This window comes from Carex rostrata, chromosome 33 (assembly GCF_964058835.1).
Source record: "Carex rostrata chromosome 33, lpCarRost1.2, whole genome shotgun sequence".
Taxonomy (NCBI): domain Eukaryota; kingdom Viridiplantae; phylum Streptophyta; class Magnoliopsida; order Poales; family Cyperaceae; genus Carex; species Carex rostrata.
The window spans coordinates 3051628-3074914 of NC_135950.1; the positions used below are offsets into that span (position 1 = coordinate 3051628).

At 33.6% G+C, this 23287-nt stretch overlaps 3 protein-coding genes, 1 long non-coding RNA gene and 1 pseudogene across 6 annotated transcripts; 4 read left to right on the top strand and 1 right to left on the bottom strand.

Annotated features, from left to right (window-relative positions):
- Positions 1-3160: 3160 nt before the first annotated feature.
- Positions 3161-4946, bottom strand: LOC144548358 (TPR repeat-containing thioredoxin TTL2-like). The gene is made up of 4 exons (XM_078297026.1): positions 4678-4946; positions 3959-4154; positions 3652-3836; positions 3161-3464 (listed from the first exon to the last, which is right to left on the bottom strand). Exons 1-4 carry the CDS (start codon positions 4944-4946, stop codon positions 3161-3163), a joined length of 954 nt encoding a protein of 317 aa, XP_078153152.1.
- A 1379-nt stretch (positions 4947-6325) lies between these two features.
- LOC144548666 (uncharacterized) lies at positions 6326-8146 on the top strand. 3 transcript variants are annotated; one of them, XR_013509417.1, is made up of 4 exons: positions 6326-6534; positions 6625-6925; positions 7232-7855; positions 7959-8146. It is a non-coding gene; the product is annotated as an uncharacterized LOC144548666 (long non-coding RNA). The 3 variants fall into 3 exon arrangements; XR_013509418.1 differs by having other exon boundaries at positions 7232-7694; XR_013509416.1 differs by lacking the exon at positions 7959-8146 and having other exon boundaries at positions 7232-7952.
- A 4908-nt stretch (positions 8147-13054) lies between these two features.
- LOC144548683 (plastidic ATP/ADP-transporter-like) lies at positions 13055-16131 on the top strand (annotated as a pseudogene).
- An 839-nt stretch (positions 16132-16970) lies between these two features.
- LOC144548359 (uncharacterized) lies at positions 16971-19350 on the top strand. The gene is made up of 3 exons (XM_078297027.1): positions 16971-16982; positions 17550-17596; positions 18373-19350. The coding sequence occupies exons 1-3, from the start codon at positions 16971-16973 to the stop codon at positions 19052-19054; spliced, it is 741 nt and encodes a 246-aa protein (XP_078153153.1). The 3' UTR covers positions 19055-19350.
- Positions 19351-19806: 456 nt separating this feature from the next.
- Positions 19807-22324, top strand: LOC144548360 (uncharacterized). Its single transcript, XM_078297028.1, has 3 exons — positions 19807-19817; positions 20440-20986; positions 21407-22324. The coding sequence occupies exons 1-3, from the start codon at positions 19807-19809 to the stop codon at positions 22322-22324; spliced, it is 1476 nt and encodes a 491-aa protein (XP_078153154.1).
- The last annotated feature ends 963 nt before the right edge of the window (positions 22325-23287 follow it).

Below are 23287 nucleotides of genomic sequence, written 5' to 3' on the forward strand. Positions count from 1 at the left end.
CTTGCAGATCAAATTTTACATTTTTCTGAATTATTTTTACTATTTATTAAGATGGATACAAAAATTCAACGGTCTGAATATAGCAATTTTGTTAAATACTTAATAAATAGTAAAAAAATTCCAAAAAATAAAAAAAAATTGATCTGCAAGCACATTTTAACATATCCAACAAGTTGAATGGTTTGGATCGACTGTTTGGACTTTGAAAACTTTAAAAATGGAGAGTGTAATTCGATGTCACTAAAAAAAGGTATAATCGGATCCCTCCTATATATATCATATGGCTACAGTGTTATGAGTTGCATAGAGGGCTACGGTGCTACGGCTCAATATTCAAGTTTTCAAAATCCTAACGGTCGATCTGAATTGTTTATCTTGTTCTCCATATTAATATGTGTTTGGAGACCAAATTTTATATTTTTTGGAAATTTTTTACTATTTTTTTAGATTTATTGAAAATCGTTATTTTTCAGACAAATCTGGACCATAAAAAACAACAATATGCAATAAATCTAAAAAAATAGTAAACAATTTCCGAAAAATATAAAATTTGGTTTCCAAACACATATTAATATGGAGAACAAGATGAACGGTTCGGATCGACCGTTAGGATTTTGAAAACTCGAATATAGAGTTGTAGCACCGTAGCCCTCTATCCAACCCATAGCACCGTAGCCAAATCCTATATATATATATATATATATATATATAGAGGAGGGTTCAAATGCACCCAAATTTTTGTGCACCCAAATGCACCCTATCTTTCAAATCTTTTTTCTCCGTTTTCAAAGTCCGAATAGTCAATCTGAACCATTAGATGCGATCTATACATTAAGATGTGGTTGGAGACCAAATTTTATATTTTTTGGAATTTTTTTACTATTTATTAAGCCACTTTGAAAAATCGCTGATCCAATGGTCCAGAAAATGTAAAATCAGCAATTTTCAAAGTGGCTTAATAAATAGTAAAAAAATTCCAAAAAATGAAAAATTTGGTCTCCAAGCACATCTTAATATATAGATCGCATCTAACGGTTCGGATTAACTATTCGGTCTTTGAAAACGGAGAAAAATGATTTAAAATATAGGGTGCATTTGTATGCACAAAAATTTGGGTGCATTTGAACCCTCCTCATATATATATATATATATATATAGAGAGAGAGAGAGAGAGAGAGAGATGTGCTATGGTGCATTGCAATGCATGAACCCCCTTATGCATTGTACTATAAATCACAGATTTAAAGTCCAAACGACCGATCCGAACCGTTCATCTTGTTCTTCATATTAATATGTGCTTGGGGACCAAATTTTACACTTTTTGGAATATTTTTACTATTTATTAAGCAATTTTGAAAGTCGCTGATCTGACGGTCCAGAAAATTTTACTGTTTTTTTTACTGTTCACAGCAAAATAGCAATTTTCAAAAATGCTTAATAAATAGTAAAAAAATTCCAAAAAATATAAAATTTGGTCTCCAAGCACATTTCAATATGGATTAAATATTTAACGGTTCAGATCGGTCGTTTGGACTTTAAATCCGTGATTTATACAATGCATAAGGGGGTTCATGCATTGCAATGCACCATAGCCCATCTCTCTCTCTCTCTCTCTCTCTCTCTATATATATATATATATATATATATATATATATATATAGAGGGAGAGAGAGATATATATATATATAGAGGGAGAGAGAGAGAGAGAGATAGGCTAATATAAAATCGATTGTTCCTGGCCTCCCGTGCAACCAAGTCATTTCCCAATTTTTAAAGTCCAAATGATCGATCCAAACCGTTAGATGTGATCTCCATATTAAAATCTGCTAGGAGACCAAATTTTATATTTTTTGGAATTTTTTTACTATTTATTAAGCCACTTTGAAAATCGCTGATTCAACAGTAGCTTCTGATTTTACTGTTTGGTTAAGCCACCGTTGGATTAACAATTTTCAAAGTGGCTTAATAAATAGTAAAAAAATTCCAAAAAATGTAAAATTTGGTCTCCTAGCAGATTTTAATATGGATATCATATCTAATGGTTTGGATCGATCATTTGGACTTTAAAAATTAGGATCGGTTTTTAATAAGAACCGATACTAAAAGTTCATAAATTAGGATCGGTTGACCAAAAAATCCGATCTTATTAGTTTTTAGAAACGGTTTTATTAATAAAAACGATCCAGATAGGTATTAGTATCGGTTGTTTCTTATAGCCGATCCAGATAGGCCGATCCTGATTCCAGTTTTTCCACTAGTGTTGACTGTTGCTGCAGTACTTCAGTTTATCATTTATTAGTTAATTTGTTCTAATTTCGCTTGAATTTTGATTCCGATCCTTATCAACATAACTAATTAATGTTCCAAAAATAAACAAAGGATCTTTTTGTCTTCAGATTATAACAAATTGAGGTAACTTGTTAATTTATACTGGTACATGCCAGTAGCAGTGCAATTTTTTTATTACTAAAGTGTACAGAAAGCCACCGAATTCATTTACCAGTAGGCAGTAGCAGTGCATAATTTAGCTCATAAAATACAGGAATGGTCTTATAGATTGACTGTGTATATCAAACGTTATGCAATTGTTGCAAATTTCAAGTCATTTAATAAATGTTCAATTGAATAAATTTAATAATATGTTCAACAATAGTGATGGCCCCTAAGAAATTGACATTAACGAATGCAAGATCATAAAATACATGCATCTTTCCACAACTCATAGAGAGATCATTTGGTGAAGTTAAATGCTTTTCATATATAATTATATTTGTTTTCATTTTAACGCTGGAACTGTAACCTAAATTCAAAATTTATTCATCTCCTGGCAAGCTTTTAAACAGCTATATATCTTCAATATTCAGAGAATGCTTTGGCTTTTCAATATCCAGACAAATTAAAATGGTTCAATTCTTGTGTTTGTCTTTTGAAAAAGGAAAAATCAGTTGGCAATCAATAAAGTGTTAAATTTGACTACAATAAAAGAAAACAAAAGAATAAGCAGAAAACAAACACCAAGGAAATATTGTACAAATATACTTTTCCTCAATATCAGTTACATAAATGTCATGATAGCAGGTAATTAAAAAACCAAAAAAAAATAAAAAATTAAGGGAGCTCTAGAAACTTTAGAATCTCGGTTCAGGCTCCAAGGCTTCTATTAAAGCTCGAGAACATTGCTGTAAACCGGCCGAATTTGAAGAACCTGATCGGAAATTTCAATGTAATTTTCCCACATCTCCAATTCCCAGTAACAAGTCGCCAAATTCATTAGCATGGATACATTAGGCTTTGCATATTTCAACGCAACCGTGTATTCATCCAGTGCTTTCAAGTAATCTCTCGAATCGTAATGCTTGTTTCCCGTGTATACCAGTCGCACATGTGTATGTATGGCAGAGATTTCATCATTCAAGTGGTCGATCCTGCGGGCCTCTTCTGCTTCTGCAACTGCAATGTCACCCCTGTACAGTACAAGAGGTTAATCAATTCATCTCAATGCTAATTGTTTATCCAATTCCAATGCTAAAGGGTTTTAAACAACATTCTATAATCCCAAAAAATAATAGAAGAACACTATTATTCCAAAAAATTTCATCTGGTACTCTCCTAAACAAATAATAGAAGTATATAGTTTGCCTAATTAATTACCTTCCTTGTGCCAACTCAATTTGTGCTCTAACGGCCCTTAAATATGCCTCAAGCGGCATACCGAGAAATTTGGATAAACGGATATGCAATAGCATTGTGTCAAGCTCGAACGCACTTTTTATTATTTCCTCGGCTTGGTCAAGTTTATCCAACCTAAGTAGCATCTCAGCCTTAAATGTCATGATCTGAAATTTTCAAATAAATTGGTAATTAATAAACGAATTTTGAGACTTGTATATTTTTCTTTGGTACCACTGAATACTGCATGGTACACGAACTGTATCCTAGAAGAATAGCAGTTAATTACTGGTTGAGAAGAGTCGACTCCTTCTGCTATCATGGCATTGATTTCTCTGAGAGCGGCAATCCAGTTGTCTTCTTTTCTTGCCTTTTCACCCCTTACCAGGCGGTCCTTCGCTTTTGCTATTTTTACACGTAGGTCCTCCCTGCACGCTTCATTTGCCCCAAGCATGAAAGATTCTGCCATATCAATCGCTCCAAGCCTGTAATTCAAATTTAAAAACAATGATGTTAACAAATTAACTTAATTACTCATAAAGAAGAATTAGGAGAACCTTTTTTCATCAATTTGAGAAAGCGTCAAATTTAGAGATCAGAATAAATAAAACCCAGAAGAGAAAATTACAGATATTTATGCCCAAACACTCAGCATAGAGTTCCTACTAATTGAAGTTAATTTCAATCCTTACAAAATATGACAGTACTACATAAGGATCAAACTTTTACAGAACTGAACCACTAAAAAAGTTTCCAGTAATTAAATTCGCCCAAAGTGTAGATCCTATAATGCTAAATAAATGTAATAAAGAAAATTTCTGTACACTACAACAATATCAAGAATCATAAAGTTCAAATCTTTGTTTAACAATATATCAAGAATCATTAAGAATCACTTCATTTTAAAAGATTAACTCTTTAATTTTACACTGAGTCCAGAGACAGAAAAATGGAATGGTACCAATAATTAGAAGAAACGAGTGTGTGTATATGTAGTGTTTTACTTGCCTTAGATGGAACAGAGACATTCGATGCCAAAGTCTATCATTTGTTGAATCAATTGTGTATGCTCCACCAAACTCAGTACAAGCATCCGCAAACCGGCCCAGACAAACTAAAGTTTCAGCCCGAGAGATCTTCAAATTTACATTTCTGGGTGTTGTTTGTAACGCCTTGTCATATTCCCGCAATGCCTCTCCGTACTCGCGCCTATTGAACGCATGATCTCCATACTCTACCGTCTCTTTCCATGTGGGGAGATGCCCATTTGCTGACATTTTAGTTTGAACAGGGGTGGAGAGAATGACAAGGGATTGTTTTCTTGGATGGCAACTGATAGAGAAAGAAAACAAGAATGTGGAGAAACAGAGTAGTGAGAGGCCGTTATATAATGATTAACGAAGGAGGGATCAGGGGCAAAATTGTAAAAAATGAATACACTTGGCGTTAAGACGGGGGGCAATGCATAGTAAGGGATTTCTTAATTTATTATTTTAAAATAATAGATTTTCTGTTGCCATATTTCTATAGTCAATTATGTAGCTGGTCAAATCATATAGATTTAAGCATAGTAACAATATACGTGATTAATTCGCGAATTAATAATTCACATTTAATTTGTTTTTTCGACGTTTCTGAACCGAACACCGAATAAAACAGAAAAAAAAACGTATAATACGTTTTATTTGCGAATAATTAACACGCTATCATTAGTTATTCGCAAATAAAACGCGAAATTTTGTTTTTATTTTTTTTGTAATTTTTTTGGTTTTTTTTTGCTTCCTTGTGGTAGTGAATCATCTGCGAAATATAACTGAAATATTCTCGAATCACAAACTTTTGACCCCGCCAAATCAAACCCGAACTATTCATTTGTCACTATAGATTTAAGCATAGTAAAAACATTTTTTAATAATATTTAATTTAAATCGAGATTGTTATTTTTGTGCATCTTTTTAAATTATTTGTGAATTATTTTAACGAATTGTATAAATGTCATATGATATATCATATTAGAGGAAGGCTTAAATGTGACATTTGTTTTTGTACCTTATATTTTTATCTCTGATCAAAGTTCAAATAGACAATTTGAACCGTTTAACATAATATTCATATTAAATTGTGCTTGGGATCAAATTTTATAGTTTTTGAAAATTGTTTACTATTTTTTTTGGATATGTACAAAATTACTGTTTTAAAAAAAATTGACATTTAAAAGCAATAATTTTGTATAGATCTAAAAATGTAGTAAACAGTTTTAAAAAATTATAAAATTTAATCTCCAAGTATATTTTAATATGGATATCATGCATGTTGATTAGTTCGAATTATCTATTTTGATTTTAAAATCAAAGATGAAGATGTGAAGTATGATTTGAGCATGAGAGCAATGAAGCATATTGGAGCTCTTCTCATCATATTATAACTCATAAAAGGAGAATGGGGTGTTACTGTAGCGAGGAACAGTGATACCCCCGCCTTTAATCGTCTGATCCTGGATGAGGCGCCTCCAATTTTTTCTCTGACGTAGGCTCTCGTCATCACCCTGAAATTGACCCCTCCAGCGAATCTTGATGCCTATCTGGCGCTTCAACTTCCTCCAATTGCTTCGCAAATCCTACACAGCTGTCCCTCACTCTCCTCTCTTACGGGGCTGCCGCGTGCCCAGGTCATCCCACACGTGGCCTCCTCCATCTTATTCGGCTCTTCCCCTTCTCTTTGGACTCTTTCAGTACTCTCCCCCGCCACTGAGAAGGCTGACCTAGCTCGCTCTATTTAATGATCAGTATATGCTTCCGCGCTCCGTCAGCTTATTCGCAGTCTACCATCGCATTCTCCCCACTAATTTCAGCGTCCAACAATCAGGTCAGTAGCCACCTATATTCTCAACGCCTCTAATTTCGTCTATCATTTGTGCGATTTCCTAATCTCTCCCTATTTTGTCAACATTTCTAGTCTTCCAATTTGAGGTATAAACCAGCCCACTCGGGAGCAGCTACAACAAGAGGAGTGATCCTGACGAAGAAAAATTGGCCTTCACTTCAAACTTCTTACTATTTCTTACATAATAAGAAAAATTACTTCATGTTAAAATTCTGCACAATCTGCATGCAGCAGCTGACTTGCCCCCAAAATTTCCCACTTTAATCCGGTCTTATTCTGCAGGGATTGGTGTGCATTAACTGAAAGTTGAAACAACTACCGTTGTCTTGCAGTGTGCTTCCTACATGTTAATAGACTTCTTTCATCCTTGGAGGTAGTTCTTCTTCTATATTTCAGCTATTTCCCATTCTTCTTCACACTATGAAGCTGAGAAATTGTACCCCTGCCTGCTTGCCTTATGACAAGGGAATCTGATATGATTGCTTTTTACCATCAGAATATTCATACTTTGACACCTTATATGTTTCAGCTTTGTAATCTGATTTCTTACGACAATCGAAACTGATATGATTGCTATTTACCATCATATTTACCATCAGACTGTTCGAACTATTATGTCTCAGTAATCTGATTTCAAATTACCACCTGAAGAGAGAAGAAAAACTAACATTATTTTCAGATCTGCCTGTTCAAACTATTCGTGTGGGATGACCTGGGCACGCGGCCGCCCCATAAAAGAGGAGAGTGAGGGACAGCTGTGTAGGATTTGTGAAGGAATCGGAGGAGGAAGTTGAAGCGCCAAATAAGGAGGAAATTGTACCCTGCCTGTTTGCCTTACGCAAGGGAAACTGATATGATTGCTATTTACCATCAGACTATTCATGTCTCAGTAATCTGATTTCAAATTACCACCTGAAGAGAGAAGAAAAACTAACATTATTTTCAGATCTGGTATTATGTTCAACGCTGGTTATCCTTATATTTTTAGGTGGTTAGAAATTTAAAATTCCTCCATGTACCATTATTTCCTTTCTGCTTAATGATCAAGTTTCCACTATGCCAGGCGCCCAGGCCAATGTTTTTTCTATTAGTGCTTGCATGAGTATGCAGTTCAGGATGATGCATACGAGGAAAAGATCAAAGTAAGAGAACTTCGTTTTATTTTTCTTGGCCACGTCAATTTTTTTTTTATTGTTTTAGTTAGTAATAATTCTATTTCTGTCAGATCACTTCTAAATTTTCTTGGTTGAAAAAATAAACATGAACATAGTGGACCAACCGATGATGCTACTAGGATCTACAAGTGGTTAACGGAAGTACGAGAAAGCAATATATATTTTGTTTTGGAATTAAACAACTATTTTACGTTACATACTAAGGTAAACTTCATCGTTGTTTAATTACAGGAATGACGGCAATAGCAGAGTGGAAGGAGGCATAAATTTAAATGACAAAAGTTTTAAAATTTCAATCAATACTAATGTCAGTCCTAACCGAGAACTGACGGAATCAAAAGATCAGTATGATATATTTTGATTTCAATCAATACAATCAATTTTTCCTTTTTTTGAGCTGTGTGTATAGTACGTAATAGGGAGATGGTCAAATCTGTGAACTGATGGAATCAAAAGATCAGTATGATATATTTTGTTTTCCTATTATGGTTCTGAATGTCTTTACTTTATCTAGATGTTATTATAAATTTGTCCGATTCAATAAACATAATTTTTCCAATTATTAGTCTCTTACACTTATTTCAATATGGTTACCTTGCGGCAATTTTTCCAATTATTAGTCTCTTACACTTATTTCAATATGGTTACCTTGCGGCAAGGAGGACAGATGAAAGGAATGCTCTTTTTTTCTTCTAAGAAATGTACCTAGATCTCACAGCTTTTTATGAAAAATTTCCATTCCTTTTAAATGTAACTCAAACATGTGCCATCACTGGAAAAATAAACACAATTTTCTTCCTTGATTTTCTGTTCAGTAATTGCTGTGTGTTAATTCTGTGACTACTAATCTACATATATCTATGCTTCTACATTAACAACACCAGCACCATTGAGCTGATATCGACACACACCAGATTTATAACGGTTGCGGCGTAGCCGCAACATGAAGCATCTAGTTATCATAAAATCTACAAACTATTCACTCATTATTTTATATATTATCTGAAATAATATTTTATATATTGTATGTATTGCATCACGAATTGGAGAAATCGTCAAATGGTTTTAAAATCCTTGGACTTGTCACTATGCATTAAAAGAGAGAAACGATGCAGAAAATAGTTTCACCCCAGCCAGAATCTGACGCAGGTACCCCACGCACTAAAATATTTTGAAAGAAACGTGCTTTTGGTATATTAAAAAGATTGCTGTCTTCCTCCGGATACGAGGACTACGGGCGATCGCATGAAATTTTAAAAAATTGCCAACAAATTTTAGGTATATATAGCATAAAGATCAAACTTTTACTAAACTGAACCACTAAAAAAGTTTCCAGTAATTCAATTCGCCCAAAGTGTAAATCCTATAATTAATGCTAAATCAATGTAATAAATAAAATTTCTGTGCACTCCAACAATATCAAGAATCATAAAGTTCAAATCTTTGTTTAACAATATATCAAAATTTGAGCAACAATTTCTCTCCTTCTCTTTATGTGTGTAAAACAATACAAAAATATCACAGATATCGTCGAGATTAATCTCATTTTTTACTTTGAGCAATATCGTGTTACCTAAATTATAATTGTTGAATATTATTTAATGAAGAGAGTACAAAGACTAATATATATTTCTCACTTACATTAATTCATACACATCTCAGACGCTGATATTACAAGAGCTCACTTATTTATGAGTATGGCTAATATAACATTAGTGTCATTTCAGTTTATATAACACAAACTCGAAAACATATCAAATCGAGTTCAAATGGTGAATCCAAACCGTTCAAACCGATATACTTCATTAGTTGTGCGTTTACATGTAAAATTTATAAGTTTTTGAGTTTATTTGATATCAAGTCAAGCGGTCAAAAGTGTGAGTTTTAAGTTAATTTTAATACATTCATTTTAAAATATTTTTCCCGCTTGATTTGATATTAAAATAACTCGAAAGTATAAAAAAATTGTATGTAAACGCATCACTCGTAATGTAAATCGGTTTGAACGGTTTGGATTAGTCGTTTGAAGTCGATTTGATAGGTTTTATAGTTGGTGTTATATAGGTCAAAATGACACTGATGTTATATTAGCCAAACTCCTTATTTATACACCTATAAGATCAGTTAATGACTTTTTTGAATTATACTTGTATTCTTACTAACTATATTGTACTGATCTCTATAAATTTCCTGCATGTACTACCGAACCATATAAGTCGCGCGGTTGGATGATTCCAGAATTTGTAATGGGCTTGGGCCTTGAAAGGCGGTGCTCATATTTCAACAATGATGGTACCCAAAGTCAAAAGGAAATAAATCTCGGTCATGCGCTAAGTAATTTGGTACTCTTTCTAACAATGGTTAATAATCTTCATTCGTTCGGGCTTCTTAAGTAATTTGCTTAGTTTAAACAAAATTATGCGCATCATAATAAATAAGCAAACTTTATAAATTCAAAGTCAAAATATAATTAAAGATTCAGTACATAACATAATATATATATAGTTTACAACAACAAAATTATAATACATTAACTAAACCAATGACGGCAACATGCTCTTTGTAAAGAGTGGGTTATAGAAATTTCTCTTTTGTTTTGCTAATGCAAAATCTTTTCTGTCACGTATTCCTATTGCCTAAAAAAAAATGTGTTCTTATTACCTAAAAAAATTGTTTCCATTATAATTCTTATGATTCAATTATCCGATAAATATTTGTTTTATATTTGAATCCGCATTTGTAGATTATCTGGTTTGTATCCGTGTCCATTTAAAGTAGATTTGATTTCAAATTTTGACATTTGTTTACTCTCTGTATTCGTATTTGTATCCATTCATTGAAAAATGCATGGATACAAATTTGATATTAGCATATTCGCTTCGAATTTGCTCCGTTTTCACCCTAAATATAAACAACCTACTAATATTGGAAACGGTTGGTTCTGAAATATCAATTTCACATGAAAGTTTTTTTATACATTATAAATGATGATTCCATGTCAATCAACAGTTTAATTGTAGCTAATTTGATGTTACAATCTTTCAACTTGTTATTTTTGTAAGCCCTTGGCTGATTTCCTCTAAGTGCATATATGTGCGCTCCAGTATATATATCTAGTTAAACTAAATAATAATTAACTTAAAACAATATTTTATGAAATTAACATATTCAAGCACTATTTTTCATTGGATAAACCGGAAAAATATAATAAATAAAATATTGGTTTTGTGCAATATATATATATGCCACTTTGATCTCGAGTTGTTGACTGGAAAAGAAAGAGAAAAACGGAGGTCATTACCTCCTAGGTAAAAAAAAAAGTACGTTTATTTCTGTCTATATATCCAGTCTGTTTTTTTTCCCAGTGAATATATATATATATATATATATATAGAGAGAGAGAGAGAGAGAGAGATGGGCTATGGTGCATTGCAATGCATGGAGGGGTTTGTGCATTGGACCATAAATCTAAAATTCAAAATCCAAATGGCCGATCCAAACCGTTCATCTTGTTCTCCATATTAATATGTGCTTGTAGACCAAAATTTACATTTTTCTGAATTTTTTTACTATTTATTAAGTATTTTACAAAATTGTTGATCCAACGGTGGCTGCTGATTTTACTGTTTTGTTAAGCCACCGTTGGATCAACAATTTTGTAAAATACTTAATAAATAGTAAACAAATTCAGAAAAATGTAAAATTTTGTCTCCAAGCACATATTAATATGGAGAACAAGATGAACGGTTTGGATCGGCCATTTGAATTTTGAATTTTAGATTTATGGTCCAATGTACAAACTCCTCCATGCATTGCAATGCATCATAGCCCATATCTCTCTCTATATATATATTCTAATTTCAACTACTAGGTTTAAATTAGATAGTTTAAAAGCAATGCTCTCTATGTGAAAAGTTGCACGTTTGAAATTTAAAAGGCAAAATTCTTTGTAGATATTAAATAGTTTGGTGGCTTGATCTCTAATTTTTACAAAAAAATAGTTTAGATCTGTCTAATATTATGGAATAAAGTACGTAAAAAGTAAAAGGAGTCGAATCCTAATTATCTTAGTTACTGTTTCTATATATAAATCTAGCTGAAAAACATGCAATAGTTTTAAAAAATTTACATTAAAATTGCAACACAATAACCCATGAATGTTCTATCTAAAAAAATATTATTATAAAATCGATGAATGTGATATATATAATTGTTTTCTACATAGACACTTAAAAAAGTAATATTTAAATTTTTCTGAGGGGATTAAGAAATTACAAAATTTAATGTACACAGTTTGTTGTCAACTTCTCATCTTGTATATAAGATTTGTTAACATACATGTAGTACAGATTCAGAGAAGCCTAGAAGGCGAGTTATTAAATAAATAAATAAATAGTAGAAAAATTCGACGCATATACCACTGGTTTGAATACGTTAGTATAATTTACATAGATGACCCTTAAAATTTGTTGTAATTACTGGATTGATCCTTAATTAGGAACCATAGTCAATAATTTGTCTCACATGATAAGTAATTGTGTTGTACATTAAAAAAAAAATACATTGGGCTGCTCATAAATGTTATAACTATATTATCTAAATATATACATGGTTGCTCAAGAAGTAAGATATTTGGATGATGTTAAAAAAATCATGGATTTTTAAGGCACCTAGAGTGCAAATAGATTAATATAGAATAATGATGAGCTAATTATAATTGAAAAAGTTATTTGACAAAATTACCCCTTTCATTTTAATTATTTTTCTTAGCATGAATTGGGACACCTTAATTATCTTCTCAATTTCCAAATTTTTAAAGCACTCTATCACTAAATTTAATTAGTCTATTAACTTCATTTTGCCTTCTTATACCTTAATTTGTATTTCTTATGTCATATTCAATAATATTTCATTATTACGAATTAAAATTTGATTCTTCCTCCATCGACGCACAAGCAAATGCATGTATTTTCTAAGTTCAGTAAGTACTTGAACAAATTGAAAGCGTGTTGGACTTGTGAGACTTTAACATTTAATATAAAATATACTTTTTAAAATTCAAATAAATACTTAATACGAACTGAATATTCTGAACAGTATACGTAGTACTGTGTATATATATTTTTTTAAGTAGTGGCATGGATTGTAATCAAAATGAATTTGACCTTTCTAGACTCCAATCAGATATCTTAATTATCATGAAAATTCAATCTAAACCTCTCTTAATATCTCTCCATAGCTCCATTTAATTTCCCTTCTCTACCATTTTGGTAAGGTTAAAATAGAACTCAAGGTGGTAACCCTTAATTCAAAGAATACATGGAGGGGCTTATTGCCTCTAAAGGTAACTTGTGCCCCTCCTTCAAACCAAAATCTCATATTCTGAGAAACAAATGTAAGATTACAAATCACTTCTACTCAAATCCCCCATCTGAAGTTGCAAAATACCCACAAATTCGCTCAAACACCGCAAAATCTGCTCTTTTGGCAACATAGGCAAGATCGGTTCGTTTGTCCGGCAACAGCATCTGTGGTGTCATCCAACAATGATCATCACTCTGAAAAGGAAACAAAAAAATTCTTAGGTATTGAAATACACACGTGGAAAAAAATCGTGCCACTCGGGCTCATGTTCTTTTGTATTCTCTTCAACTACACAATTGTAAGAAATACAAAGGATGTGCTTGTGGTAACCACAAAAGGAAGCAGTGCTGAAATCATTCCATTTTTGAAAACATGGGTCACTTTACCGACGGCGATCGGGTTCATGCTGATTTACACCAAATTGTCCGATATACTCACCAAGGAGGCTCTATTCTACAGCATGATATTCCCTTTTATTGCATTTTTTGGTGCTTTTGCATTTGTTTTGTATCCGTTAAGGGATGCAATACATCCAATCGGGTTGGCTGATAAGCTCGTTGCAGCTCTCGGGCCGAGTTCTGTTGGGCCAGTGGCGATCTTGAGAATTTGGAGCTTTTGTCTTTTTTATGTCATGGCTGAATTGTGGGGCAGTGTTGTGCTCTCGCTTCTTTTTTGGGGCTTTGCTAACCAGGTAAGTAGTGTTTTCAAATTGAAGTAATATCGTTTGGAATTTGTATATGTCAATTTTATGATGAATGCGATGCTGAATTTGTATCATTGTTTAATTTCTTTTCACCTTAATTTCATTAAATTTCATTAAATTTAGGAGTGGTTAGTATTTCTCAACATGTTTTATTGTAGAGAAAATCACAGTTGTCCCTTTTTAGTATTGCACTAGTTCTAGTTCTATGATTGGTATATATTGGCTTATGTTATCAAGTTTTTTTGCAATGAATATTTTATTTTTATTAGGTCCGTTTAGTTAAGAAAATACCCTTTTCAAGTTCTCTATATCAGATTACAGCGCTAAAAGCACAAAATTATTCAAGTCCTGTATTGACGGTCTTATAGCTTGACAAAAGCTTTTTTTGAACCACTTTATATAACGATTTTAGAAAAATATTCCTTTCAACTAGATTAATTAATGTTTCATATATACTCTTACAACTTTTAGATAATGACGGTTGAAGAGGCGAAGAAATTCTACTCCTTGTTTGGTCTTGGTGCAAATGTCTCCCTCATATTCGCGGGTCGCACGGTGAGATACTTCTCTAACCTACGCGAGAGGTTGGGGCCGGGTGTTGATGGATGGGAAGTATCTCTGAAAGGCATGATGAGCATGGTTGTAATTATGGGATTTGTAATTTGTGGTATTTATTGGGCTACTAACAAATTTGTGCTGCTAGATCCGACTGTTCCAAAACCCGATCATTATCAACATCATCACAAGAACAAGAAGGTCATTAAATTTGTATTAATTGTAAACTTTCTGTTACAAATTTGTATTAATCCTGAAAGTTCATTAACTCAACTTTCTAATAGTTAGTACTGCGGTTTAATAATATGTAATGAAATAGTTTTTATGTTGATAATAGAAACCGAAGCAAGGGGTGAAAGAGAGCTTAAGGCTGCTGCTTTCGTCGAATGACTTGAAAGATCTTGCCACACTGGTTGTTTCTTACAGTATCAGTATCAACCTCGTCGAAGTTACATGGAAATCTAAGCTCAAGGCTCAGGTAATGTTTCTGTTTTTCTACAAAATTGTAGTCATTCATGGAACATAATATATGTATTATATATGTCACAACTTCACATACAAAAAAAAAGATAAAAAGAAATTAAGAGTCAGAGCCTTTCAGAAAAGTTATCATTAAATAATTTTTTAATTAGAATTCTAAACCCTAAATCATCCCTCGTATGTACCACTTCATGATATTTGTGAGCAACATAATTTGTTTATCCTTTTTTATAAAGCTCTCTTAATTATCCATTGAAAGTTCTCCTTTAAATTTTTTAGTTCCCGAGTCCGAATGCATAAGCTTCTTTCATGGGAGATTTCTCAACAGCAACAGGCGTAACAACATTGATCATGATGCTAATCGGTCGGCAAATCCTTCTAAAATTTGGTTGGGGCACAGCTGCCTTGGTAACACCAACAATTTTGCTCATAACTGGCGTCGGGTTCTTCTACTTGGTATTGTTCGGGCAAACTCTAACTCCACTCCTCAGTCACTTCTGCTTAACGCCTCTTCTTGCTGCTGTCTATGTCGGTGCAATGCAAAATATCTTTAGCAAGAGTGCAAAGTATAGTTTATTCGATCCCTGCAAAGAGATGGCTTATATCCCATTAGATCAAGATATGAAGGTTAGCAACTTGCATTAATTTTGCTTTATGTACATACATAATTAGGTTGAATATTCTCTGTTTTTTTGAAACTACATGATTCCTTTAGTACCCAAGGAAAATATTAGTTCCAAAATTGGTGTTTTAATTGTAGTCCAATTTTTTAATTGATACTAGTAAAAATCAAAATGTGATTGGATACAAAAATCACAAATTTTAAACTAGGAATTAATACAAACTACTGTTTCTGCATTTCTTTTCATTTTCCTTAGATGTGATTTTGGAATAAATATGCTACATTTCCCTTCATTAGTTATGATTCTGGAATATAATATATCTCTATTCATCTATCAATAGTTCAAAGGGAAGGCGGCGATAGATGTGGTATGCAGTCCCTTGGGAAAATCAGGAGGTTCACTAATTCAACAAGTCATGATTTTGGTATTTGGTTCTCTTGCCAATTCGACACCGTACCTTGGAGGAGCACTTCTTATGATTGTACTTTCTTGTTTACGCGCTGCAAATTCTCTCAACTCGCAGTTCATTAAACTTGAAGAAGAAAAGAAAGAAGAAAATGCTGACTCTTATGATGATGATGAGAGCAAAAATTGTGTGGAAGAGAACAATGTGCAAAAGAGCAGTGAATCTCTTGTAATATCAGATGAAGCCATATGTGCTACTCAGTTGGCGATATGACCGAAATGGGCCTCCTTCTAAGGCACAAAATAACCTGTAGTTTCATATTCTGGTACAAAAAATGGGTTGTCGAGTTCAGTTTTTCTTCTTTTACAAAGAATGGGGCTTGAGTTTAATGTTTGCCAATAATATATTTGAATTTAAGTTATTTTTCTTTATAAATGCCCCTTCAATATATATTGTTCTAGCAAAGATAGATGTGACAGACAACTATGCATTGCTGACCAAATTAAAACCTTTGTCGATTAACAAAGAGGCTGACTGAAAATTAGATAAAGTATTAACTATAAACACATTTTAATTTGAAATATGAGAGTCGAATTTGATCTTATCATTTCATTTTTTTTGCTGTCTTTCATTGCCTGAACTTATTATCAGAAGGGTTTAGTTTTATTGAATAAAGGGTTATTTTGTTGGCTGGTGCTGGTACAGGAGGTGTACCAGTAAAAGAGACTAGAGAGGGGTCTGGTTAACAGGTTAAGTCTATTCCTTAATCCAACAATGGATTCGGATTTTACAAACCACCTTTTTTGTTGGCAAGGCCTGATTTTCATGGGCCGAAAAAAGCCCGTAAAACCAAACTACAACTATAAAAGCACTTCTTCAGCCGCCATTCCTCTTTAAAGTCTAAACATATCTACAGAAATGCAAATCCTAATGCAGCTCAAACCCTAATCTGGTGTCACCTGTGCAGCAAAAAACCTTCAATAAGTGTGTTGTAAATGATCAGGATGTGCTCCTAATTCAAATCTTGATCATTTGCAACACTCTTATTAAAGATTAATGCTGCAAATTAAGACCTTCAATAAGAGTTGTTTGTAGCTAAGGTGTTTGCTAAAATGTCTCTCATGGTATGTTCTCCTAATTCAAATCTGGTATCACCAGGGCTACAAATTCTTTCAATAAGAGGAGTTCGGATCCTCGGAGTAACTCAAAATTTGAGTTATTTTAGGTGACAAGAATTCTCTCTTGTTATAAATGATCAAATTAGGAGTGCATGTGCATCCCATGAGAGAAATTTTACCAAACTAAAACACAGTATACCATTGCTGAAACTGAGTGCCTGTTTCATGTAACAGTACCAAGGCTGAACGATACTTGAGTTGTATGTTTTTTAATTATAAAGGGATGGAGAGAATAAATAGTTCATGATGAATAAATTTGTGTGGAAGAGAACAATGTGCAAAAGAGAAATGAAGCTCTTGTAATATCAGATCAAGCCATATGTTCTACTTAATCAGTGATATGACTGAAATTGCCAGCATCCCTTTTTTCGTTACAGTTGTTACTTGTTACAATTCTCTTTTTATGTCAATGCAAAATTCTGTTTGGTTTTTCTTCTTTTACAAAGAATTGGGTCAATGATTTTAATTTTTTCCAATTATATATTTTAATTTAAGTTATTTTTCTTTTTAAAGGCCCCTTTAGTATACATCGGTATAGTAAAGATAGATGTGATAGACAAGTAGACAACCAAGCGTTGCCAGCAAATTAAAAGAATCCAAGACTAATGGGTTCAGATTATTTTATTAGCACATTTGTTATGTTGGCCAGGCCTGATTTTAATGGGCCCAAACACGGCCCATTAAAGCAAACAACAACAATAAAACCACTTCTTCAGCTGCCATTCCTCTAAAAGTCTAAATATATCTACAAATAACGCAGGGCATGTTACTCTATTCTCTTTCCATCTCAAACCCTAAGCTGGTGTCACCTGTGCAGCAATGATCTTCAGTAAGTGTGTTGTATCAGAAAAATATGACCTTCAATAAGAGTGTTTTCTGCACCTAAAGTGTTTGTTAAAATGCCTCTCACGGTATGTGCTCCTAGCTAATTCAATACTTCGGATCTTTAATAAAAGGAGTTTTCAAAATAAGAAAATTAAAAGAATAGCTGATATGGTGATAAAACTGAAACATATTATGAATAACACAATTTGCAAATGTAAAAGCTTTCATTTAATTAAGATACTATATATGTAGTGTTCAAATTTGTTTGTTAGTTTAATCTGGAAATTAAAAGGAGCAAAATTGAACTATCGCTCACATCCTTATCTTTTATTTATTTTTTTCTTTTTTCCTTTCAAAGTTGAATCAATCGATTTGAACTGCTAAACATAATCGCCATGTTAAAATTTGTCGGCGCAAATTCAACATTAATGTTAAATCATTTGATATTTAAAAAAAATATTGCTCAAATTTTAAACTTTAATTGTATATTTGTTCTTCATAATGGTGACAGAAATACCTTAGAACGGCTTGTTCCCACACCCACAAAGGTAGAGGGTCAAATAGCCGTCCCCGTTGAAGGGGAAGCTCATGAGGCTCCTCTTCAGCACACCACACTACGAGCTAGATGCCTCTTAGGAGTTACCCATGGTGGAAATGCGGCACTGCATATTGCCACTCATTTTGGCCGCCGTGAGGTAGCAGAAGCGATATGTGTTAAAAATGTGTCCCTCTTGATGAAGGACAATGACATGTTGGAGACGCCCTTGCATTATGCCGCCAAAGCTGGGAGGTCCAACATAGTCACCCACTTCATCCAACTCGCCAATTCGGGGGCTAACAACATCGACCTGGGCGAAATGCTGACAAAGAGGAACAGAGATGGAGAGACTGCCTTATATCAGGCTGTTCTCTACAATCATCCAGCTGTTGTAATAAACAGCTTCCTTCATGCACGTGCGAACCCTTATGTTTCTCAATTGCTGAGCATCCCCAACAGCGAAAATATATATCCACTGTATCTGGCAATACTGCAACAAAACCATGATATTGTTAGTTCTTTGATCCATTCATTACGTGGACGTGGGGACGTGTCGCAAGAAGCATATGCAGGCCCGAATGGACAAACAGCTCTGCATGCTGTGGTTCTAAATTCTAGAGGTAAAACTGGATGCAAATCCTATTTAATCATTTAAGCTCAACTAATTAAATTGTAGAATATTTTGTGTGAGTGTGTGTGTGTGTAAATGTTTGAGAAAAGAGGTAGGAAAAATAATGAAACACAAGTTGAGTTTTATCAATTCATACGATCTCAACTTAACGGGGAGTGTTTAGAATAAAAAACAAAAGAGGCCTGCAATAAAGTTAATCTCAGAGAATATTCATCATTCATCGATCTGACCAAGCCATCCGATTAATCAACAAATATTGGCCTCTATTTTTCTTTTTTCTTTTTTGTACAATAGCCATTAGAATTATATTTGGAAGATTAATTGCATGGTCTCTATAATTAGCCGTTTGTCCTTCTATGATTAGGCTAAATTCGTTTTTTTTTTAGTAATTTAGGCAACACAACAATGGTAACAAGGACTAGTAGTCTATAACTAGAGGAGCATTGAGCCGAAATTTTTATTCATAGGAAAATGAAAAAAAAAAAGAAGGGAAATGTTGTATGGGGATTTCAAAAATAGAAAGGCAGGAATAAGCCATGGCATCCCGCAGGGACGCCATGGCACATCTCGAACCAGAAAAAAAATGAAAGAAAAAAAAAAGTGAGACGCCATGATCCATCCAAACCAAAAAAGCAAAAAAAGAAAAAAAAAAAAAGGAAAGGGCCGCCATGGTTCATCCCAACCAAAGAAATAACTATTTTTTAATGAAAATTACTTCATGGATTCCTTAGTTGTGCCGCTGAAAATTTTATTTGATTATGCACCTAGGGTGGGCCATGGCGGCCCAGTTTTTTTTTCTGTTTGGATGGGGCCATGGCGTCCCATGAATAATTTTTGTTTTTTCATTTTTTTCCTGGTTTGAGATGTGTTATAGCATCCCGCAAGGACGCCATGGCTAGTCCTGCCTTCTCATTTTTGAAATTCCCATACAACATTTAAAATTTAAAATTTTTTAATTTTTTGTTTTCTTATTAATAAAAAATTCGGAGAATTGAGATTTGAAGAATATAACAACAACAACAACAAAGCTAGCTTTTAGTCCCAAACAAGTTGGGTTAGACTAAAAATGAAACCCAACCGGAGTCACATCTTACGAATATAAAAAAAGCAAAAAAAAAAATTATTCTTTATTTCTTTACAATTCTAATAGCATCCAACTGACCTCAAAATTTTCCCATGTACTTCCCGTAGGTACTGATATTGTAGGTGATTTTATACTATCAGATTTCTTTTTCACTGTACCTTGATTTATCCATAAATGTACTCAATTGCTTAAGAAACTTGGAATATTTATTTTGTGATGCTTTGAGGCTTCAACTTATCAGTGCTGGATCAGTTCTCTGAAAGTATGAAATAAATAATTCTGCCTATACCCAAGTATGTTGTGCCCGTGAATAACTCATTTGTAGTTCACCAGATTTTGTTCAGGGTGCACATGTACTAGACTGGAAACCCGAATTAGCAAAATCCACTGACAATTCAGACAGAACACCTCTTCACTATGCAGCATCATCTGGCAATCTGAAAGCAGTAAGCGCGATACTGCAGAAAAATATAGATTGTGTATATGTGGCAGACTCCTCTGGATTATATCCTGTGCACGTTGCAGTCAAGATGGGTTTTGGGGAAGTAGTGGCTAAGCTCTTCAACCAATGTCCCGACTTGGACGAGTTACTTGATAAAAATGGCAGAAACTTTATTCATCTTGCAGTTGAAGACCGAATGGAGAATATTGTGCAGTGGGTCTGCAGAAAAACTGAATTTGCAAAAGCAATGAATGCCCAGGATAACAATGGGGACACGGCTATGCATCTGGCTGTAAAAATCGGACACATAAACATCTTCGCTCGTCTTCTGGAAACCAAAAATGCACAATTGGGTATGATGAACAAGGAAGGGTTGACACCTTTTGACCTTGCCGTATCCAAGAAACCAGTTGAAATTTCATATTGGAAGGTCACCCACATCATCTCTCACTATTTGTTTCTTACTATTTGATTATCAGCCTGTCATCATCTGCCTGTTCAACATAACTATTTATTACAACAACACGCATTTCAACTAGAAAAAAAACATGTAGTCATAGTGATAAGTGTCTCAACATGCTTGGAATCAAGGAACACAAAATAATTAAAGAATGTAGTTCTCTGGTATTCCCTAGGATGAACTTTGATTTTTGGCATGTGTTGACTGATCAGGCTTGTTCTCTTTATGCTTAATTATATAAATTTCAAATTAAAAATATTAATGCAATTAAATAATGCTCTGGAAAATAAATTTCAAAGATTTAATTATTTATTTCAACATACGGCGCTACCGAAATTAGTCTGTTGATTAATACATTTTAGTTTCCTTTTTTTCTTTTTTCTTTTGCAGAACCCCAACCTCATGATGCTCCAAACTCTACAGCTGCTTGGAAGTCACTGTGGTATAAATGGGAGGGATCATTTTGTATCAGAATATCGTCTGCAATATGACCAAAAGAAAGAGAAAATAGTGGAGAACTATGAGAGCATGGCCAGAAACATGGCCATTGGTACTGTGCTAATTGCTTCAACAGCATTTACAGCAGCATTCAATGTAACTTCGGCATATAAAGATGATTTTCTTGCCGGAAAAACATCCCCTGGTTTGGATTTTGCTTTCAATTCCTTCCTTCTGATGATTGCGTGTGCATTTGTTTGTTCCATTGTGGCCACAGGTGTACTTATCCAAGTAGCCTTGGCCTTTTCAGATCCAATAAATCGAAGAAATTACATCATGATATCTGCACGATTGATGAAATTGGCAACAGAGGGTTTTGTGGCTTCATTTGCAATAGGATTATATGTCGTACTGACTCCAGTGTCCAAGTGGCTCGCATGCTTGGTCTGTCTAACTGGTGCAGTTGTGAGTATATTTATTGATTCACACTATCCAAATTTTCTGGTCATAAAGGCACTATATAAATATTTAACAATGATAGGAACTTTGGGGTTTATTTGGTGGGAGATTTGGCTTAACATTTTTTTTGGCATCTTTGTTCTCTTGGTTTTGCCAGGTAGTCTAGTGCCTAGTCACAGTGCTTTAGTACCAACCGTATTAGTGTTGGGTTATGGCATTGCAATAATTATCTTATCTTTCCTTCTTTCCTTTCCAGCGGGGATTATGATGGTTAATATAGTTAGGAATAAATTGTCTGTAATATCTAAAAGGTTGTTCTCGACTAAAATAGGACAATTTTCATTCATTTTGGCAATATTATTCATTTTGTACGCAGTAGTAGTGCTATCTGCTAAAATTGTATTAAAATAGAATTGAAGAGACTAAAGTAATTCTCTTTTCATTCCCACTATTTTCTTCTCCTTTCAATTTTTGTTGTTTGAGTTAAATAGTTTGATCAAAATGCTAAAATTCAATATGATATCAGAACAAGATTTAATCTATGACAGACGGACTAAGAAAAGATAAGAAAAGAAAAAAATAAATAAAAGAGAGTGGATAGATCTGACAAGAAAGCAACTAGACAAGCACAAATCAATTGAAGTTGAAACCTCAAGCTCATCCTCTTTTGCTGTCAAAGATGAACAATCCATACTATCTACCTTAGAAGTATTTTACATTTTCAAATCCACTCTCAAACTTAAGATCTGAATCGAAATTTAAATCTCTCTCTTCCTTTTTTTATTTTAAAGGTCAGGAGGCGATCTTCTATATTCATATTAATACATAAAAGGGAAAATTAGTTATTTGTCAGTCCAAAACCTTAAAATTTGAAAAATGCCACTCTAAACTTAGTTAATTTTTAATATTTTCACAAATAATTATTAATGACTAAAATACCCTCCCATCCTCTTCCTCTCCATCCGACTCTCTTCTCCTGATGTTCTTCAACAAATCCTGAATCTTGGCAAGCATGAGCCTCTGTGAGTGGTCGCCGGCACTGCTTGCAGTACCACCAGTCGGGGCAACTACTGGAGGTGTCCCTGAGGAGCCAGATGGGTCCTTCTGGCCAGGGGCGGAACTAGAAAATTTATATAGAGGGGGCTGAAAAATTAAAATGTATAATTATTAATTTGTAGCTAATGGGATTTGAATCCAAGATCTTTCAAGTACAAAATAGAGCCTTAACCACCAGACTACAACCACACATTTGGTATTTTATGAGGGGGACTAAACTATATAAAAACTCTAAGAAAATAAAAATTCAATTAAATTTCAACTTACGTGATTAAAAATTTCAAAATCATGGGGTAGCTTAGCACCCCGGGGCTATGT

Bases quoted from the DNA above. Each gene is read 5' to 3' on its own strand.
- LOC144548358 (XM_078297026.1), bottom strand. From the start codon at position 4,946: ATGTCAGCAAATGGGCATCTCCCCACATGGAAAGAGACGGTAGAGTAT. The intron at 4,155-4,677 runs GCAAGTAAAACA...TTTGAATTACAG, and splicing joins ATGTCTCTGTTCCATCTAAG to GCTTGGAGCGATTGATATGG. The intron at 3,837-3,958 runs GTAATTAACTGC...TGAAAATTTCAG, and splicing joins GAGTCGACTCTTCTCAACCA to ATCATGACATTTAAGGCTGA.
- LOC144548359 (XM_078297027.1), top strand. The intron at 17,597-18,372 runs GTAGACAACCAA...TAATGGTGACAG, and splicing joins AAGATAGATGTGATAGACAA to AAATACCTTAGAACGGCTTG.
- LOC144548360 (XM_078297028.1), top strand. The intron at 20,987-21,406 runs GTCACCCACATC...TTTCTTTTGCAG, and splicing joins TTGAAATTTCATATTGGAAG to AACCCCAACCTCATGATGCT.